The sequence below is a fragment of the Abrus precatorius genome, unplaced genomic scaffold (genome assembly GCF_003935025.1).
Source record: "Abrus precatorius isolate BTA unplaced genomic scaffold, Abrus_2018 Scaffold4, whole genome shotgun sequence".
NCBI classification, from domain to species: Eukaryota; Viridiplantae; Streptophyta; class Magnoliopsida; order Fabales; family Fabaceae; genus Abrus; species Abrus precatorius.
Genome location: NW_020874384.1, coordinates 1,301,872 through 1,322,091, shown reverse-complemented (window position 1 = coordinate 1,322,091; position 20,220 = coordinate 1,301,872). Strand labels below are relative to the sequence as shown.

General features: G+C 30.8%; 1 protein-coding gene across 1 annotated transcript; it reads right to left on the bottom strand.

The window, feature by feature from the left end:
* Nucleotides 1-5,914: 5,914 nt before the first annotated feature.
* LOC113864776 (uncharacterized protein ycf45) lies at nt 5,915-12,542 on the bottom strand. Its single transcript, XM_027498870.1, has 9 exons — nt 11,963-12,542; nt 11,308-11,522; nt 10,744-10,894; nt 9,821-10,012; nt 9,103-9,265; nt 8,790-9,025; nt 8,242-8,421; nt 8,031-8,153; nt 5,915-6,456 (listed from the first exon to the last, which is right to left on the bottom strand). The coding sequence occupies exons 1-9, from the start codon at nt 12,362-12,364 to the stop codon at nt 6,151-6,153; spliced, it is 1,968 nt and encodes a 655-aa protein (XP_027354671.1). The 5' UTR covers nt 12,365-12,542; the 3' UTR covers nt 5,915-6,150.
* Between the last annotated feature and the right edge of the window lie 7,678 nt (nt 12,543-20,220).

Below are 20,220 nucleotides of genomic sequence, written 5' to 3'. Positions count from 1 at the left end.
GATATGAGTATTGACAGAAGATATACAATTGGTGAAGTAGTATAACAGCAGATACTAAGGTTGAGAGCGATTCACGAGAAGAAAATTGCATATAAAGACATTGTATGTATAAAAATCATCCAATTAAGTAAATGTATCAAGTTCAACTTGTAAGTACGTGGAACACTCCTTATTGGATTTTACAGCCATCACTGTTTCTTCCTCTCATATATGAATCTCAAAAGGACCAAACGAATTCATCATAAATTGTCTTATTATTATTATTGTTTGTATAGTTGGGAAGATTTTGTGAGAGAAAATCAATATAGAACGACAAAAGAGATTTCACTCTACCTTTTAAATACGAGAAATCTTAACAAAACAACACATTTAATATAATATAGATTTCATAATTTTCATTTTTAATTTAATATTTTTGGGTACTTTTATAGTGTTAATAAATTAAATTAATAATTAAAAAAGTGTTAAAAATAACATGTTTTCTTTAAATATATCATATCAACGTAGATATGGCATGAAAACCTTTATGCTTTCTTGAAAAGCAAATTAGTGTATTTGGCGCAAATGCCGTCTTTGCATTACTGGACGTACGTCAGTTGGCGTGATTAGTGGTTTATTTAAAAGAGCTGCGTCTATGAAATTAAGCTATTACTTACTTATATTATTATAATCCACAATTTAAGTGGACAATGGGACGCGGCTAATGTTAAAGCTTGACAATTGTCAAACCTCCATCGATTAAACTACTATTCCTTTTGGAAAAAAATTACTTAGCATTAATCATTTGCTACTATAAATAATGGTAATGTCAAAACAATATTTCATAAATGAATTACTAAGCTTGCAAGTTAACACTTGATTAAAGTATTACTTTATATATACTTGATATAATTTATTAAATTACGTATTGTCGAATCTTTTTTTTTAAATGATCTAAAGTAACCTTTTGATAATTCAAATTAATGTCACATAAAATTTGAAGAAAATATATATCATTTTAAATTTTAGAAAACATATAATTTCATGTCAAAAACATTTACAAAAAACTAAATTAACGTCAAGAACATCATTAGAAGGATAATGTATTTTCAACATTTTTTTTATCAGGTACTACTGTTAACTATAAAATGGCATTAATAAATAAATAAATTAAAGCGTATCGTTAACATTTACCTTTCGTCTATAGTGTTAGTATTATCAACCAACTTCATTTCATTATTTTTTGGCACTTCTTCCTAACAGCCAGTTTTCACATATTATTTTCTACATGTACCAATAAATAAAAGAGTTATATTATTTTCTCGATAAATTTTTATAATAAATATTCATATTAACAAAATTCTTTTACCTCTCTTTACCACATCATTCATCTTATTATTACTTTTCTTCTTATCTAAACTAATTATCGTTTCTCTTAATTATCATTCATCGTATTGTACAAATTTGTTTATAATTATGATTTCTCTTAATAAAAAAATTAGGTTTAACCAGTATCTACTTGTATGTAACTATGGATGAGGGAAATATCAATCGTTTTGTGAATTACTCAAAGAGCTCAGAAGTATTAATTGTTGGAACATACATAAAATCTAAATCCCGTAAGTTACAGATGCATAGTCCTTGGCCTCGTACATGATCATATAAACATCATATAGACAAACATTTCATTGGAGACTAGCCCGCTTTCAAATAATAAGCAAAAAGTATTATTAAATGGGATCGGAGAAGATGATAAGAAAGTTTAGGGCAAGGGAAATTGAAATACATTAAGGTCTAATCACACATTAGCAAACTTGAAATGTAGTTTTGTAGAGATGGAAATATAGTACGTAGTGGAGTGAAAATGGGATGACGAGTATCAGCAAATTATCACTCCATCTTCATGTTCCAATTCAAAAGGGATCATACATGTTTTCAACTTATTAATTGATCCATACCTAAAAAACTTAACAAAAATCTAACTTCTTTTAAGCGAAGAGATACGTAATATAAGAAAATAAAGATACATTCACCGCTGATTCAAAATAAGCTAACTTTATAAAGTATTTTATTTTAAATCAACGGCAAATATAGTGACTTTCTCATTTTTCTTATCTCCTTAATTTAGAAGAAGCAAATCCAGGTTAAAGCTTAATTTATTGAGTGTTTTAGGATTTCTTGGGGGAAAAACATTGCCTCCAAACAGTTACCAATTTAACATGGCTAGTGATGTTGAGAATCTGGTCCTTCGGGTGAGACTCTCTTCAAATTTGCACCTAGCATGGACCTTTCTCCGTGGTTACGTAAATTGTTGATCAATTCACGTAAACGAAGTTCACGGGTAGCCTTTTTGTCCGTTGTTGAGAAGTGAGGGACAAGTCTTGCCTTTGAACTCACAGCAAGAAATGTTAGAGAAATTAGGAACAAAATCAACACAGTCCTCCTTAGCTTCAATGAAGTAGCCATTGTCTAACAAGAACACAAATGGCAATTAAGACAAGTAGCTATATATATCACTCTAATTATTAAGTGATGAAGTATCTATGAGTAGAACAAACACAACCTATTTATACCCATGAAGGGTCCTTTAAGTTGCATTAATATACAAGTGTCCTATTGGAAGGTCGTGTAAGCAGATAACTATGATCCATGCAGCATTTGTCTTATCTGGCTTTAGGTTTCTCTACCAAGTTCAAATTGTTGCCATAAATCTCACATTAATATAAATCTCTCTTTTATTTCCTCTACACCGTACGTCCAAACCAAATCCATTAATCTTTTATTGATCTTTACAGCGCTAGGCTTGAATTATTAACAACGTTGAACAAAAAACAAAACAAAAAAGTAATGAAAGACAAAAAACCCTATAGCTATAGTCCACCCTGAATGGCTTTGTAGCATATCATATCATATCATATCATATCAATGTAGATATGGGATGAAAAGCTTTCATGCTTTCTCCACAATCACAACGCCACGCAGGAAATGGCTAAGGCCAGCAAGCTGTTTATTTGGCTTAAATGCCGCCATTGCATTAATGGGATACGTTTTTCATTTGCCCCATTTCAAATTTTTTTTCTTTAAGCTTTTTTATTGCCTTTTCCTTTTGGTAAAGATTCTTTTAAGCATTTTGGTTTATTTAATTTGACAATGGGATGCGGCCCAATGACAAGCCGTGAAAGTTGACCTCTCTCTGTCCCATGTCAACTTTCAACAAAAGATAACACAAAATACATTATGATTCCTTCAGATTCTTTGTTGGATCTTTGACTTTTTTTAGGTTTCCATGTTTTGCATTCTTTGTGGGACAATTAACTGAGTTAACAAACACCAACTCGGTACGGTACGCCAAAATTATATCATATGAAATAAGCTATTTGATCCCGCCAACCACGCTCCAAACATTGACTTACTCATTAAACACTAAAAGAAATTATTAAAAATTACGTTAAAAATTATAAGAAGACTATATTTCTAATATTTTTTTTATTTTTAATCAGCACTTAAGAAATTTATTAATATTTTTTATTTTATATGAAGTGTTTTTTAATTAAATAAAATGTAATTAAAAAACTCAATACTTTTATTATTTTTCAAATAATGAATATTTGATTATATTTAATAAAATAAATTCAAAAAATAAAACATTTTATTTTACAATCAAATGGGCTGAAGTTTGAGCAATACAACTACACGATTAAACTTAGGGAAGTAAATTCCAAAGTATCCTCTCTAAAGATGGGGAACAAGGGCACTTGGAGGACTTACCAGAATCCACGGTTCAATATCTAAGAGATGAGCCAATTTTGTATGACAATTCATTGCTTTATTGGCCTCTTTATTCAACAGATTATTGATGTTGTTAATCAGAGCAAAACAACGGTGAGAACGCTCCCATCCTTTAACATAGAGCAACCACCCAGATTGCAAAGAAATATTCTATAGAAGTGCCCCTAGATTCTCTTATCATACCATCGCAACTGCAAAGATTGAATCATCAATATTTAGTTTTAAGGTATCCAATGGGGAGGAGGCCAGCCAATAAGACAGTCTTTAAGCCTTAGTTGAATCAAGTTTGGAAGTGGAATTATGAGATCACACTTTGAACAAAGTTAGCATAGCTAGGAATTTGATAACTCCTTATTCTGAAATTTTCAGTCTTCTGAGAGAATACTAAACTATTCTTATCTTTTCAAATAAACCAAACAGCTGTACCAAATTAATAAAATATCTCATTTGCAAGGCACATAATTCATACTGCTCATTAAAATATTCATGAGCAACTAAAAACAAAGGCCTCTACCAAAGAAGTTGCACCAATGCATCTAAGCAATTAAAGTGGTCTAAAGATCGTGAACATGAGAACAATCTCTAAAAACATGCATAATAGACTGAGAATATATTTTTACGATGTGATCAAACACGTATTTGAATTCAAATATAGTGATTTGAGTACTGAGATTACTATTTTTATTGTGAATAGTTTGATCCTACAAAAACTGAAGGCACTGGAATCCATCCAAAGTATAATACTTATTGTAGATATATTAGGATGAGTAGAGAAGGCCAGACAAGCATATTACACTCCCTACTTGAAAATGTGTAAAGATATGCATGGTTAGTATGTTGCAATGACAACAAAATCAAAGGATCGTGTAGAAGTTGAAGACATCAAGGATACAGTGCCCTATTAGACTAATAAAATGGCACATATTTTACTAATTACATAATGCGAAAGAAGAGACGACTTACTTGACTAATCAATAAATGATTATGAACTAATATTGATCCAACTATATATGAACCAATTGTTCAAGGCAATCAATCTGAACATAATGAAGATGATTTGGTAGATAAGAGTGATGACAAATAAATAGAGGAGGAAGAGGAACAAAATAGAAATGGAGAGGACAAGGAAGGCAAGGAAAACAAGAATTAAGACAAATCGATATGAAAAACTGACCTCGCTGCTAATCGATGTGAAAAAGTAGCACTAGTCATATCCAAAAACAAAAACTTCGCAACATCCGTTTTAGTGTTAAGTATGTCTTAGTATCGTTTTTTTTTTTTTCTTTTTTATGTTAGCATAGGTTTTGACTGACGCTAACATGCATTTGTCAACAGTGTTTTAACTTGTGAATTTAAGAACTTATATGAAAAGATGACGTGTCAAATTTTAAAAAAATATAAGATCCTAAATATTTTTATTATAAATAGATTAAGAATTTGATAATTTTTAAAAGAAATAAAATAGTAACTTCGTGTATACTTAATGTCATAATATTTTTTATAAATTACATTTTATTAATTTAAAAAATATATATTTGTTCTTCCTCCACTCTTTAAAATCTCACACTGAAACATGCCTTACAGTTAGTTTGTTGAAGTATGATTTGTTTGATACTTTTAGTGGTCAATACAATTTTAAGTCTCTAATTCAATGCATTTTTCTTTCTGGGCACGTTCGGCTATTAATTTCTCGACTTAAGCGATAGAGGATTTAGTAATGATACCATTGCTCCATTGGCCTTTAACCAAAATCTCACTCGCAGAGTCAAGAAATTAGCAGTGCAAGTTATGTAGTTTAGGGACTATGAAATATGATTTTCAACTTTTGTTTGATGAGTTTTATAAATAATTTCATAGATTTTAATAAAATTTCGTCAATAATAAAGAGTCCTCAAAATAGTATATTTAAGACTGTAATTAATATTTCTTTTATTACAATTACATATTGGTGCATGTAAGATTTAAGTGTTGTAATTAATTAAAGGATTAGTTCTAAAATTAATAAATTTATATAATTCAATATTTTGATCCACAAAATAATTGTAAATTAAATATACAAACCTTAAAATCTTTGATAAGTTGACAATCATAATATTATTATTAGTCAACACTTTTTTTTTTCATTCAGCTCTAAGATAACTATTCTATTAAATTTTTATTAATTTGATATAATAAATATAAGATATAATGTTTTTAACATGTACATCTCATTACTTGTTTTATGCTTGAAAGAAACATTAATAAATGACTTTCCACACATTTAAAAATTATATGATGTACAATTTTATAGCACAATGCGTGGATCTATTCAAAGTCTTCATTAATCACGAGTATACAACTTAAGACTAAGATACAATATATACAATTACGTAAACCAAATAACTACTCTGGCAGTAGGGGCAATCTATCTAAGCTGTTGACTGAGCCACTGACACTTCCATTAGAAGAGGCAAAATCATCAAATTCAACATCGGACTCAGAAGTTTCACAAGTTTTTACTTCATCCGTCTCATAATGGGATGGAAGTATGCGCAGATATACACCTGACTCTGCACTGATTCTCCTTGCTTCTAGTTGGTATTTACGAACAAGTTCCAGCTGCAAAGATAATATGCAAGGTGATCTGGGGAGTAGATCCACAGGTTCTCCCTTTGGAATCAATATATGTTCTATAGCCATTCTTGCCTCCTGAAATTGGAATATTGTGTCAAGCATTAACGAGTCTTTTCAGTTCAAGTATCAAATTTCAGTTGTAGAATATCACATGCGTGTTTTGTGTAGTCTTAGCTGAAAAATACAGCAAACATATTGGTACTGGTATGTTATTCATTTCTACTTCATTCTTGTCACAATATCCGTAATCAATCATCAAATATTAGTTTTACAGAAAAGAACGTAACATAAAGGGTAAAAGGAAAAAAATATGGAAAATGGGGCAAAAGATGGGGAGAGGGATTGACCTGTCCCAATTTCATGTCTCCAATAAATTTCACCAATAACTACCAGCAGACTCCCTTCGCTAGATTTCTCTCCTATTTGATTAGATAGAAAAGTTTACAGCATGAAGAAGTACGAGTGAAAGATAATCGTGGTTACCATATGAACATCACCTCCATGCTTTGACAATAGTACCATCATTATGTCATAATTACCTTATTTATCATTATGATTAGCATGGCTAGTTATTGTCATTGTTATGATTGGGTTTTTACTGTCAGGTATGATAATTGTTAGATACCTTAATTATCTCATTCATTATGGTAAATATCGTAATTATCGCATGTGTATCTCTGTAGATATCGATTACCTTACTTTTAGGGATTTGCTCGCTTATTTTGTACCCTATTACATGAGTATAAATAATAGAGACATGTGTGACAACATGCAGTAAATTCTTTTCTCTCCTTTCTACATGGTATCAAGAGCTAGGTAAAAATAAACTATCTACCAAATTAGTCAAATGTAATTTTCTTGGCTACTAACACCTCTAGAAGAGCTATTGTTGCTTTTGTCGTCAACTTCAATGATAAATTTTTGCTGTTGATGACACATTTTTCAAGACTCATTTCTTCTCTCCAGCGGCCCGTGATGCTAATTTTATGCAGAAACTTCAACCTCAGATATCTCCTCTATTCCTCTCGTCAATTGCATAGTTATCTCTATAGTTTAAAGCAGTCCCCTCGAGGTTGGTTTTTCCGTTTCAGTTTCCCTTTGTTCTAGTACAGCATGACAGGGTGTAAGACCGATCACTCTGTCTTCTCCATTCGTTGCTCCAACCAGTGTATCAGTCATATTGTTTATGTCAATGACATTGCCATCGTTGGCAATGACGTGACTATCACTTAGTCTCAAGTAGCATTTATTGTCATTGTTAGGATAGGGGTTTTTACCCATCAAATGGATATATTTTAGGTTTAGTATGATAATTGTTAGATAACTTAATTATCTTAGGTCAATATTGTAAATATCATAATTACATCACGTACATCCTTGTCGATATCAGTTAACTTATTTTTAGGAATTTAGGGTTTAGGGATGTGTGTACATGTACACACATAATTATAAATAAGTTAACTTATTTTTAGGGATTTGATTGATTCTTTTATACCTTATAACATCATTATAAATATTAGAGATGTGTGTATATGAGACACACCAATGCAGTAATTCTTTTTTCTCTTTTCTCTCATTTCTACAATAACTAGCTGCAATATTTATACAGAGATTGAATATACAACACATTAAAAAACAATTTATATTACCTCCAAAGCATCAATTTTCTCTGATACTTTTATCTTGTCTGTCGATACAGAATCCTTTAAACCATCTTCATGATCACTTACTAATGCCCGTATAGCTTTTGTTACTTGCTCCAATGAACTCGTCTAGAAGGAAAAAATATTATTGATTAGCAAAAGTTTATGACAAAGTGTAGCTGTTTAACTGAATAACCCAATTCTAGATAATTATTACCTTCGTCACATAAATGGGAATATCATGAGACTTGGCAGCAGCCTGAATCCCTGGATTCTTTTTAAGCTTGGATTGCAAGGCAAGTAAAGCATTTGCTTCACTAATATTATCAGTCAATTGAATGGCCGCATCATTCATTTTCAACTGTTTAATCCCTTGAATAACAGTTGCCTCTAAAATCTAGAATTACTGACCATTCTGTAAGTTAAACAGCCAATAATAAAATATAAAAACAAAAAGAGATTGCATTATTCATTGCTTTGCTTGACCAAAAATTCTGTTAACTCAATATTACCTAGGATTGCAGGAGCTATTTTTGACATACAATGAACAGGGTTTATCTAATTGTCAATAATGTTAACTCAATCTAAAGCAATCTTTCTAGGGATGGAAAAACTTCAAACCTATAACTACAAATAGCATAAGAACTAAGAAACACATAACAGACAAGGAAGCACAACAGAAGTTAACTTGGTGATAATATCAATGTTCATTTCATGCAGTTTTATCTCACGCTCTTAGCTGCTGGATGGATAATGATGCCTTACCCCATAACAAAACAGGTGAAGTGGCAACTTGTGCTCCCAGGAATCCTCTACCAAGTCAATAGGCAACTTCAAAAGTGATTCATTTTGGCTGGTTTGATCATCAGCATCCTCTGTAGCATCTTCAAACGTTAGTTCACCATTTATTTCAAGAGAACTTTCACTAACAGGCCCATTTTGTACAATCTCTTCCTGTTCTTGAGACTTCATCTTGCGTACTTCTACATTTGGAAAACGACCTAACCAACAAATCAAACAGCATAGAGTTATATATCAATCCACAGCAACCATTTATATTGCCAGTGCGGCAGGTTACCAGAAAGAATAGCATCTACAGTTGCTTCAAGGCTAAGGTGAATGCGCAACTCTGTTTTTGAAATAATCTCCACTCCACAACTAAACGTAGATGGGCCTTTCCTCTCCAGTACTGTCTTCTGCACACCCCTGCGACTGGCCTCTTCATCCCCAAGTGTCACACTCTAGAAAACAATAATAGAGAAAAGGAATAAATATATGCCCATATTTGTAGATGTTCATGGTGATTGTAAATTTAATTATTATTAGAACATGGAGTGGAGGAAAAACCATAAATATGTTTTGGCCCATGCTGTAATACTTTCGGTACCCATGCAATAAGTTATGTAATTGCTAGAGATATAACATAACCCTTCATATGTCATTTCACCTAGCTGCTAAAAACTTTTGGAAAGGATGGTTCAAGACATGATGTTCCTTTATGACTAAGTAGTTTAGAGTTTGATCATTGATGCCTTCATTCTAATAAAAAAGTTGAATTTTAACACATGGTAGGTGGGTCTAGGGTTTATGCTTCAAGCCTAAAAGATACGTTGTGATATAAAAATATTCAAGTTCATTCTTCATCTAACAGCTTAACTTCTTGGGAGAACTTGAAAAAAAAAAAAAAGATACTATTTTCCTGAAAAAAATATTGCTAAAAAATGACTAAATCTAAGTCAAATGTTACATACCACAAATCAACTTGGCATCTTGTTTAAGATGTAGGTATATCTCACCTGTATTCCTCCGACAAGCATCTCTAATGAAGGATTCATTATCAGATTTTCAATTGTGACTCCATGAGCAGTAGCAACAAGCTGGATCCCACGTTGTGCAATTGTGGTCGCTGCCATTGCTTCAAGTTTAGTACCAATTTCATCAATTACAATTACTTGAGGCATGTGGTTTTCAACTGCCTCTATCAATACCTGAATAATTCAATACAATAAACACAGGAAGTGTGTCAGATTATGGCTAAGACATGCCTTTCATAATTGAAAACAACCTCTTTTGACTAATGGAATTAAGAAGGAAACGAACATGCAAGGAATGGAATGAACAGGACTACAAAGACAATTGTCATTCTCATCAATCATTTTGCGGTTTAGCTGCTTCCAACAAACAGCATACATTCCGTTACATATTACATGGCTGGAAAAGCTTAGTGCATTTTTATAATTGGTGTAAATTATCTGAGTAGAATGTAATTTGGAATTATTGATTTTAAAATAGTTACTTTTGAAAGAATGAATTTTCTTTTTGTGAATTTCTTTTTTTTTGGGTGAGTTTGAGTTTTATGCTTGGGAATGTTCACCTAAAAGTAATTTCTGTAAGTAGTGTAAAGAACCAAATATTTTTTATGTTCAGAAGTAATGCCAGAGTGGTATCCAATTAAGTTCTTCAACTAAAATTGAACCTACAATTATTACTTGTCCACAGACAAATGTTAACCTGAGTGTTTAAATTGGTACATGCTCAAATGGAAGTATTATAATTTTATCCAAGAACCCTAACGTACCACAAAATTTTTTGACAAACATGCATTGAAAAAGGTTAGAATAAGCTCCAATAGCTCAGAAATATTCTTTGTCCCCACCAAAAATAAAGCTACACTTTTAACATGAAAAAACAAGTAGTCTCCTGCAATTGCAGCTAATACCTTATGTTGCATATCAGAGATGGGGACTTGCATACGTCGAGCATTACCAATTCCAGCATGAGGTATATCACCATCACCCCCAATTTCATTGGAGGTGTCAACTATCATCACACGCTTCTTGTAATCATTTGCCAGCATCCTAGCTATTTCCCTGCAAATATAGAATAAAATACAGAATATATTCAATTTGAAGGGGGGGGGAAATTTAATAATAATGATAATAATAATAATCCACATCAAGAAACTAAGGCCCAATCTGTCATGCACTTTAGCAACAAGGAGACCCAAAAAGGCCAACACATATTGGGTTGAGGTTCTGTTCACAACCCATTCTAGCAAGGGGACTGCTTCACTTAGTGCATCAGAAATAGGGATCATAAGCAAACATCAAAACTATAACATCATATTCTCCAAGAAAGTGTGTGCTCTACAAAAGCATAGTTTGCTAATGAGAATGGAACTTAAACAAAAGATAGAATCCATGCATATCTGTCCATTTTATTTAAGTAACCATTCCATGCATGCCTAGCTCAACTTTTACAGTTGGACAAAAGAATCACTGACCTAATAATTGTAGTTTTGCCAACCCCCGGTGGCCCAATAAGCAACAAAGAAGCTCCATCTTGAACCAAATCTTGCAACAACATAGCACTTCCTGAAATTGCTCTGCCAACTCGACAAGTTAGGCCAATAATTGTGCCCTTGCGATTTCTGATGGCACTGATCCGATGCAATGTCCTGCTGATTCCTGCTCGATTATCAACAGCAAAGTCACCAACCTGCAAGAGATTTCTCTCCCATGAATTAACAGTAACTTGTAAATAATTATTATATCTTTCCATGATCAATCAAAAGTTAGGATCTTACCGAATTATGGTCCCAGTCCAATCTAAAAAATACTATCTGTTTTTTACTTTCCACTTCCATGCTTCTAAGCAGCAATAAATTATTAAAAAAATTTATAAATTGGCAGTGGTTACCACAATTTGAACATTGGTAGTGGTACATTAATCAAATTCACACAGCCAGCTACACCCCAGGAGCACACAAGAGGACTACTAATATACAATTTACAAAGTTGAGATATGCTTGCCCTAGCACAAGTCCTTGGTGAGAGCGCATCAAACCACACCGCTCGGTTTCCAAAATATTAATGTAAAACCAATGAACAGAAACAAAAATTTAAAAAACGCATCCAACAGTAACAGTATTGGAATACCTGAGCAGTGGCATGCTCGATATCCTGAACAGTTATAGGATACTCCGATATCACGAAATCCCCGGAGGGAAATCTAGCAAGCGGTTTCCGCCCCAAATCCATCACCACTTCGATCAACTGCGGCAGCTCCGGGTGGTCGCTCACGCGCCGGCGCATCTCCTCCGGCAACAGCGCCAGCAGCCGCCCAAGCTCCACGCCAAACTCATCCTCGGAAAACACCGAACCGGACCGAACCGGCTGAAAACTCGCTCGCAAACCGAACCGGACCCAACCGGATGAAATCAGAGTTCGAGGAAGTGAAGGAAGGCGTGGATAGTAGGGTTTGGGTGCTATCGAATTGGGAAGGTACGGTTGGGGGTAGCATCGGAGCTGAAGCTGAAGCGGAAGAGTGAACCCCAGCATCGGTTTTGGCGGGAACTGTGAACTCGCGTTTCGTTGTTGCAGTTTCGAGAGGGAAATTCGTTTCTCAAAACGAAAACGAGAACTGAGTTTTCACTTTCGAGGAATTCAATTGGGACTAAACACGAAGGAACATGGTTTCGTGTTTCAATTTTGCTTTGCTTTGTTTTGTTTCATCAGAAAGCAACGGTCAAGGATGAATGGACCAATTTTACTTTATTTGAATAAAAATGTATTGCAGTTATTTTTAAATAATTTTTAAAATGTATTTAATTCTGCACTTTATATTAATAAGGTACAATTACACGTATTTTTTTCATATTTAATTTGGCATGTTTACATTTTTATTTACTTTGACTGTAATTATTCTGTTTAATATAATTTCAATTTTATAAAAAAAAAAAAAGCAAATATTTACTCCATAAATAAATTTATATAACTCAAGTTAGAATAGTCATATTAAGTGTCTTTCGAATATAAAGAGACTAGATTAAAAAATGAAAAAGATTAAGACATTACTTAAAGAATTAAAATCATTTTGAATTAATATCGTTAAGAGACTTATTAGTTTAACCCTTAAAAAGTGAAATGGATGTATAAAGCATATGATGAGATAGGAGGCATGTTAAGCACATGAAATGAATTTAACCAGAGGAAGCAACCGTGTTTGAACGATTTCACTTAGATGCAGTGAAATTAAGAAAAAGCGAAGGAAGTGAAAAAAAGAAACATTTTTTAGTCTGAGATTGACTCAGTGTGTTAGAATTTACTGAAAAATCTCTGAGATTCACTGATATAAGCTTCTTCAGGTTCCACGGTAATTACCTTTCATCAGTTTCCAGCTCATTCATCTCTCTCTCCATCTGAAATGGTGACGTTGAATGGCTCCCGTACACTGTACCACAACATCAAAAGAAGATTCTTTCCTGACATCACCCATTATTACGCAATGTTTATATATGCTCCACAACCCCCCAACTATTTTCCCTCAAGAACTAACTTTTCTCTTCCTCTTATCAAAACTTTATTGTTCCACTATTATTAGTTACCTACTCATTCATTTAATCATTTTTTATTATATACAAATTCATTTTCTTATTATGATATTGATTATTGAGTAATCAAGTTAATAAATAAAAATTTGACTATATTTTAATTTCTAAATTACAATACTTCAATATGGCAAAAGGAATTTATTTTTTTCTCCTAAATTATACGTGTATATATATAACAATAATGATAAATTTTGACAATAATACAAGATAATGATATATATAATATTATTTTTACTTTTTAACATAAAAGTATTTGCTAAACATTAAAATTTTATACAAAAATTATTTTTTAATCCAAACTAAAATTAAACTTTAAATTGAACTTATTTAAACAAATAATCCAAACTTACACAGTTTTTTTTATCAAACTATATTTCAAAATTTTAATTGTTAAACTTAATTTGACAAGTCACAGGTTTGAATTCTTGCATGTTTTTTTTATCAAACTTCTGGTGACACTTTTTCTGCCTTAGAATAGGATATCGTTTCTTTTTCCTTAAATTTTGTTTGGTAAAAACAATTAACTTGACGCATTTGGACTCACTTAACATGGCTACAGGTTTTCAAGAGTTGATAATTAAATAAAAAAATTAGGATGAAGGTCACTGTTACAGCTTCTCAAATTATATAACGCAGTCGATTAATCATTCTCAAATTATATATTACAGTTCAGCCATATTGTGTCTTTGATCACGAAGCAATTATTGGTGCCAACTTTTGCTTCTTTGGTAACTTTCAGATCATGAAACGTTCATGCAGAAAGACATGGGAAATATTACATATGCTTTTCTCATACATATATATCGGTTAAAAATAGTTTTTTATTAGGAAAAAGTAAGTTCACTTTCATTCATCTTTTTAATAAGAAAAAAATTGTGTCACAATATGCCAAAAGTCTAAAATTTGTCAGCTCTTAATTTCGAAATTATATATATTGAGCTGACATCGTGTTTGCTCATATTATATATACGTATGAGGATAATAATATTCTGCTGGATACTAACATATATATATATATAGATGTGATATTTGGAGATTATTACCAAACAAATGAAAAACAAAAATTAAAGTTGTGATTTATACATGTAGACAAAATTGGCCATCATGGCTTAACAATTAAATCATTATGGGGAGGGGGGAACTTGCAACACAAAATAATGATAAATTTTCAATAATTGTGCATATAATGAATATTGTTAATTCCGATCGTGAATCGAGTCTTTTTAATATAATAATTATACTATATTTCTTAGTTTATATGTGCTTTGGAGGTTTATAGGCAAATAAATATTAATTAGTGTCGTTTCTTACTACCGTTTTGCTGCACCAGCCTCATGCTGCTAACAAAAAGTTAGTGTTTGATATTTTTCTTTTAAAAAAATTAATATTTCTTGGTATCAAATCTGATTTTATATATATTTTAAAGAAATTTCATTATACTTCCATATCAATTTAATAATATAAATACACATTATAGTTCACTATAATGGGTAAAGAGGGAATCGAGACTAAAATTACGTAGCAACAAACAATGTGAGAACATTTATCCTCTATTAGGCTAGGTTTTACGCACATTGAAAACAAACTATCTAATGGAAAATAATTTTTACATAACCGCATCATTCAAAATAAAAGTCGGGTTATAATTCTATCAATTAGTCAAGTATTACGATTAAATAAAATCTCCATAACAGACATTTTCAATAATTTAAAGATTTTATTGTAAATAATTCATTAGTTCTAATCGACAAATATATAGGCCAACATTCACCTACTTAAATAATATTTGTCAAATATTAAAATTATATGGTAATTGTGGTTAGAGTATCAGTGGAGAGTCTTATGAAGTGTTTTGTTTTGAATATAATAGCTTTTGTCTACAAGTGAAAGTTTTCACAAAGTATAGTTTTTATTTTTATTTTTGGTAAAGTTCTATATTTTCATTTTCAATTTTCTCACATAATACCTTAAACCACTCAAAGAGTCATTGATGTGGGTTAATTAATGCACTCGTCTTAAAAGTGTTTTTGTTTAAAATATTTTTAGAAATGTTCTCATTCAAAAATTCATACTCATAAATTAGATATAAAAGTTGATTAAATACTAAAAATAAAAAATAATAATTATGTTCACTTACACGTATTGAAACCTTATAGAAAAGACTCCATTCCAGATGAAATTAACAATTAGAGCCCATAAAGGCAGCTGAAACGAGATAAATAATGGAAATTCGAAGCCTAATAGCCCTTCTCATTCAATGGGGGGTTTCTTATGCCTTAATGTATTCGAAAATCTTTTAATAACATAGTGTTCATTTAGTTTAACGTTCAATAGAATTAATTTTAAGTTAATAAATATAATTAAAAATATATAAATTAATCTGATTATATACTTTATTAAAAAATGATCATTTATTAAAAAAAAAACATGAGAACTAATATTTTAATTGTAAAACAAATAAATCCTTAGACGTCACATCGTGTAAGGTCGAATGAATCAAAGCTATGAATTTTGAGGAGGGCCACAATGGTAGCTAGTGAAATGTTAATACTACCTCTATTATTGTATTTTAAGAGGAAAAGGCAGGGATTGTTGTGCAAATTATGGCATAACATAAGCTTAGAACTACTGAGCCAAACCAAATATAGTATTCAACAGCGCAATAATAACTCCTTTGGCTCTGAAAAGGCATTAGTTATCACGTGATCATGCAATTGCAAGGTCTAAATTATTAAATTTCAAGTTACTTGCTATGAACCTATTGTTATAGACTAGTATACTTTCTCCAAGACTTGCTTTTTTTCAACGTAGGATTTGTGATTTGATAGTCAAAGTCTTGTTAGCTTTCAATTATGGCGTAAAATATATACTTTTAGAACTGTGTTCTTAAACTTTCATGTCATTTTTATTTGTATACTCAACTGTTTGGTTGGGAACTCGAAGGAAGCTCCAACAGTACCGGAATAGTACGACGCTGTACCAACACTAAAGATCCCTCAATCAGCGTTAGCACCGCGAAGTAATTAAATCCACAAAATAGAAAAAAAAAATCATTTGTTAAAGAGAATTTGCATGGAGCTTAGCATTATTATTATTATTTAACCAAACATCACTTTCTCATGTAGAAATTTATGTTGCATTGTAGCATAAATAATTCAAGTAGATCACAGCTATCTTTGGCTTAATAAGTTATTATTAAGGTAAGGTAGTGCATAAGCGTGTTTATAGCCCACTAGGAACTAGGAAAGATTATTTCTTGAGAATTGATTAAAACCATTCTTATTTTTGAGAAATGAAAAAAATTAAGAGACTAGCCTATCTATTTTGCATCAATGTAGAAAATGAAAACCATATATACTTTGTTAATTGTCAGTATTAGAACCCTGTATGAGTATTATTATGAAACTGTCAAAATATAAATAAATTAAATTTCTTTAATTGTCAAAAAATGAAATTTTATATACGTTGGAAATTTGATCTGATAATTGTTTGACATTAAGACGTTATTACTTGTAATACGTGAGAAGCTTAATTTATTAAGAGCTGGACTGAATCGATATTGCAATTGCACAATAGATGTGAGGTATTGAATAATAGGGCTTTACTTGCACGTCTTAGGTTTTCTTTATAAGGTAGATACTGTATGACTTTAGGGGATGGGAAAGTTGACATTCAATTTCAATTTCAACATTCAGTACTGTTTATGTAGGAAATTGGACATCATAAAATTATAAGACCATTGTCAAACTTTATTTCCACATACATTAATTTTCCCCCACCGCGCAAGAGTTGAAAAACAAATCCAGGTTAGTACGACAAGGGTGAATCTATATTTGAAAAGTTGTATTTTTATATTGTTTCTTTTTTACTATGGGACATAGGAAGAAAGAGAGGAAGTGTAATACAAAATAAGTTATTATATTTCTTTTTTTCTAGTAAAGAATAAAGTTTCTTTCATTTTATTCAAATAAAAAATATTTACAGTACGATATTATTAGTTTTCTTAATTATTTTCATACATAAAACTTGAATTCATGACCATGTTTTAAAAATAATGAAACCTATTGATAAATGTGGTCATATATCTTAAGCATGCCTGTTGTTGATCTTAAAGGGAAATAGCTTTGTTAAAAAGGTGGGAATTATTTTGTCTGAGAAAACGCATATACATTTATATTAATATAGAAACCAATAAGATTGCAATTAAAGTGGTATGTCATAATTATTTATAAAACAATAAGTATAAAAACATTTTTCTGATCAAACAGCCTCAAGTTAAATTTTCTTTCCACAATTTATGCTTAAACTATGTAGCAATGTTTTTCTTTTTTAAATGCACTTACATTTTATGAAAGATTGATATGTGCTTTTTCAGATATGACAGTTATTAGTTCTACATTCATTGCGTACACACAAAAAATATCCATATCAAGTAGGGTAAATCTTTATTAAATAAGTTTAGGTGCAAGTATAGTTTCCGGTAACATAGTATTTACATTCATTTACTCACACTAATATAAATAAATACATATATTATAATCATATCAATGTAATTAAAATTTTGTACATTATTTTAAGTATTTTTAACAAATATTTTTCTTTTATAATAATATTTATGTTTTATCAATTTTTTTAAAAATAGAAACAAACAGCAAGTAATAGGTGCAAACATGACAATTTAGATACTAAATGAGTACAAGGATGAAGATCAAGCTTATACTAAAGTTTTGAAGTTTGTGATATATATTATATAATAAAATATTAACATTAAAATAAAAAATTTTCTGTATAAATAGACAATTAAATTTAAAGCAAAATTCATGTAGTATTTTGTAATTATTGTTTATCGATTAAAATTAAAATTTTAATTTAATAAAATATTTATATTTAATATTTTTACATATTATTGAAATAAGATTATAATTTTGATTAATAATTAACAGTAACTATGTTTAAGAAATTCTACCTAAATTTTATTGTAAACTTAAAATTCACTCTCTTATTTGATCTCAGATCACACCCTCAAACTCCATTATAATATCTAAATAAGATACAAATAATAAAAAAATTTAGAGAAAGGTATCACTTAAACTCAACCCTAACTTTTTCTTTATTCTTGAATTAGCTTCACGCTCAAAATTCCTGTACTTTATACCTGGTAAGATTATTTCACCCTCCTCGTCGTACAAAATAACCAGATGGATTTCATCATGGCCTTGTCATACTTAACTCATTATATATATAATAAACACAGACACAAATTTAAACATCCAAGTTGTAGTGACAAAGTCTAGTTTGTGGAAAATGAAGTTCTACAGTCAAAAGGATTAAAGATAGATATTTCAACTCACCAACTTGTTTGGTGGGAATAGAATATATCAGCCCACATCTCTCAGCAGCCATTTGCTTCATAAGAAGTTCCTCAGTCTAAGGTTTGGTTCATTTGCTTTACTTGTTCACATTAAAATTGAAAAATATATTCCCCTACTGAGGCATTACCTTGCATGCATCTCTTTTTGGTTCCTTTTTATCACTCAAACTAACATTTTGCTTAATTGGTGCCTTTATATATATACATGTTGAAGTGGATGCATCACCCCCTTCATTCTATTTTTTTATTTGTGTTTGAAAACAAAAAAGCAGTGGTCCTTTTTCTGGAGGAACATGATCATCATCAACTTGTGCATCGAATCATAAAGAAAATAATAGTTCTAAAATTAGGTGGATTACTGGGATTCAAACTCCAATAGAACTTAAAGCTTTTGTTCCCTTTTTCCCCTTTTGCAACATAGAGGTCCATGTTAAGTTGCTGTTTTGTTTATTTAATTATTGTGGTCCTTTTTGTCTATGAGTTGCACAACATATGTAAACTCAAGGTAAAATAAATTCTCAAGTTTCTCTCAAGCCACCAAATTAAATGAAGGTGTAGATGGTCCTCACTTGAATAACGAAGGGAAAAGATTAACCAATTAAACCAATTATTCTAATTACATTACCATCACTTCAAGTTCCTTCAAGAAAAAGCTAAAATTAAGAAAAGAGGTGCCTCTTTTTTTTCTTTTTTCTTTTTTATCTATATTGAATATAGTAGACATCGCTGTCCCATACTTTTATCAAAATTATAATGTGGAAAAAAATGAAGCATTTGTTGACTATCTCTCAAGATAAATGGCATTTGTTATTGCGTGGAATTGGATGTGCATTGATTGAAGTGGATCGCCAATCATCCAATGCAACCTGCATTGTTAATAATAAAAGCCACTTGTTCATCGTATTTAAATTCTATAATTCGGCACGAAAATTAAACCTTGCCTTTAGTTTCTTGTTCGCTTCTTTTTTTGCTTTACTTTTTAAATATATTGGATTTTGATTTCATCTTTTATATTTTTTTTAAAGTTTAAATATGTTGTTGTATAATAATTTTTATATCACACGTCACTTTTTTAAATCACATTAATCATAAAGATCAAAATCAGTAATTAAATTTTATATATAATTTAAGTAAGAATTTTTAAACAGAAATATTTATCGAAACTTTTTAAAATATTTAAAAAAATAAAAAAAATATTCAATGCAACAGTGCAGGTCTGAATCTTGAGTTTAAGAAGATGGCCCGCCTCACCTTCAACTAATTAATTATTGAGTTAAGATTTAAAAGAATTTGAATACAACTAAGCATACGTCAATTACGGGTTTTTACATCAAAGAGAACCTCACAGTAGCTTTAATTGGGATAAATTATATTTGCTTCCCTAAATAATAACTCTATTTATTTCAATCTAAATTGGTTTTTCACCAGAAAGA

Bases quoted from the DNA above. Each gene is read 5' to 3' on its own strand.
- LOC113864776 (XM_027498870.1), bottom strand. From the start codon at position 12,364: ATGCTGGGGTTCACTCTTCCGCTTCAGCTTCAGCTCCGATGCTACCCC. The intron at 10,895-11,307 runs GTCAGTGATTCT...CTATATTTGCAG, and splicing joins GGCAAAACTACAATTATTAG to GGAAATAGCTAGGATGCTGG. The intron at 8,422-8,789 runs GTAAGGCATCAT...CAGTAATTCTAG, and splicing joins TTCACCTGTTTTGTTATGGG to ATTTTAGAGGCAACTGTTAT.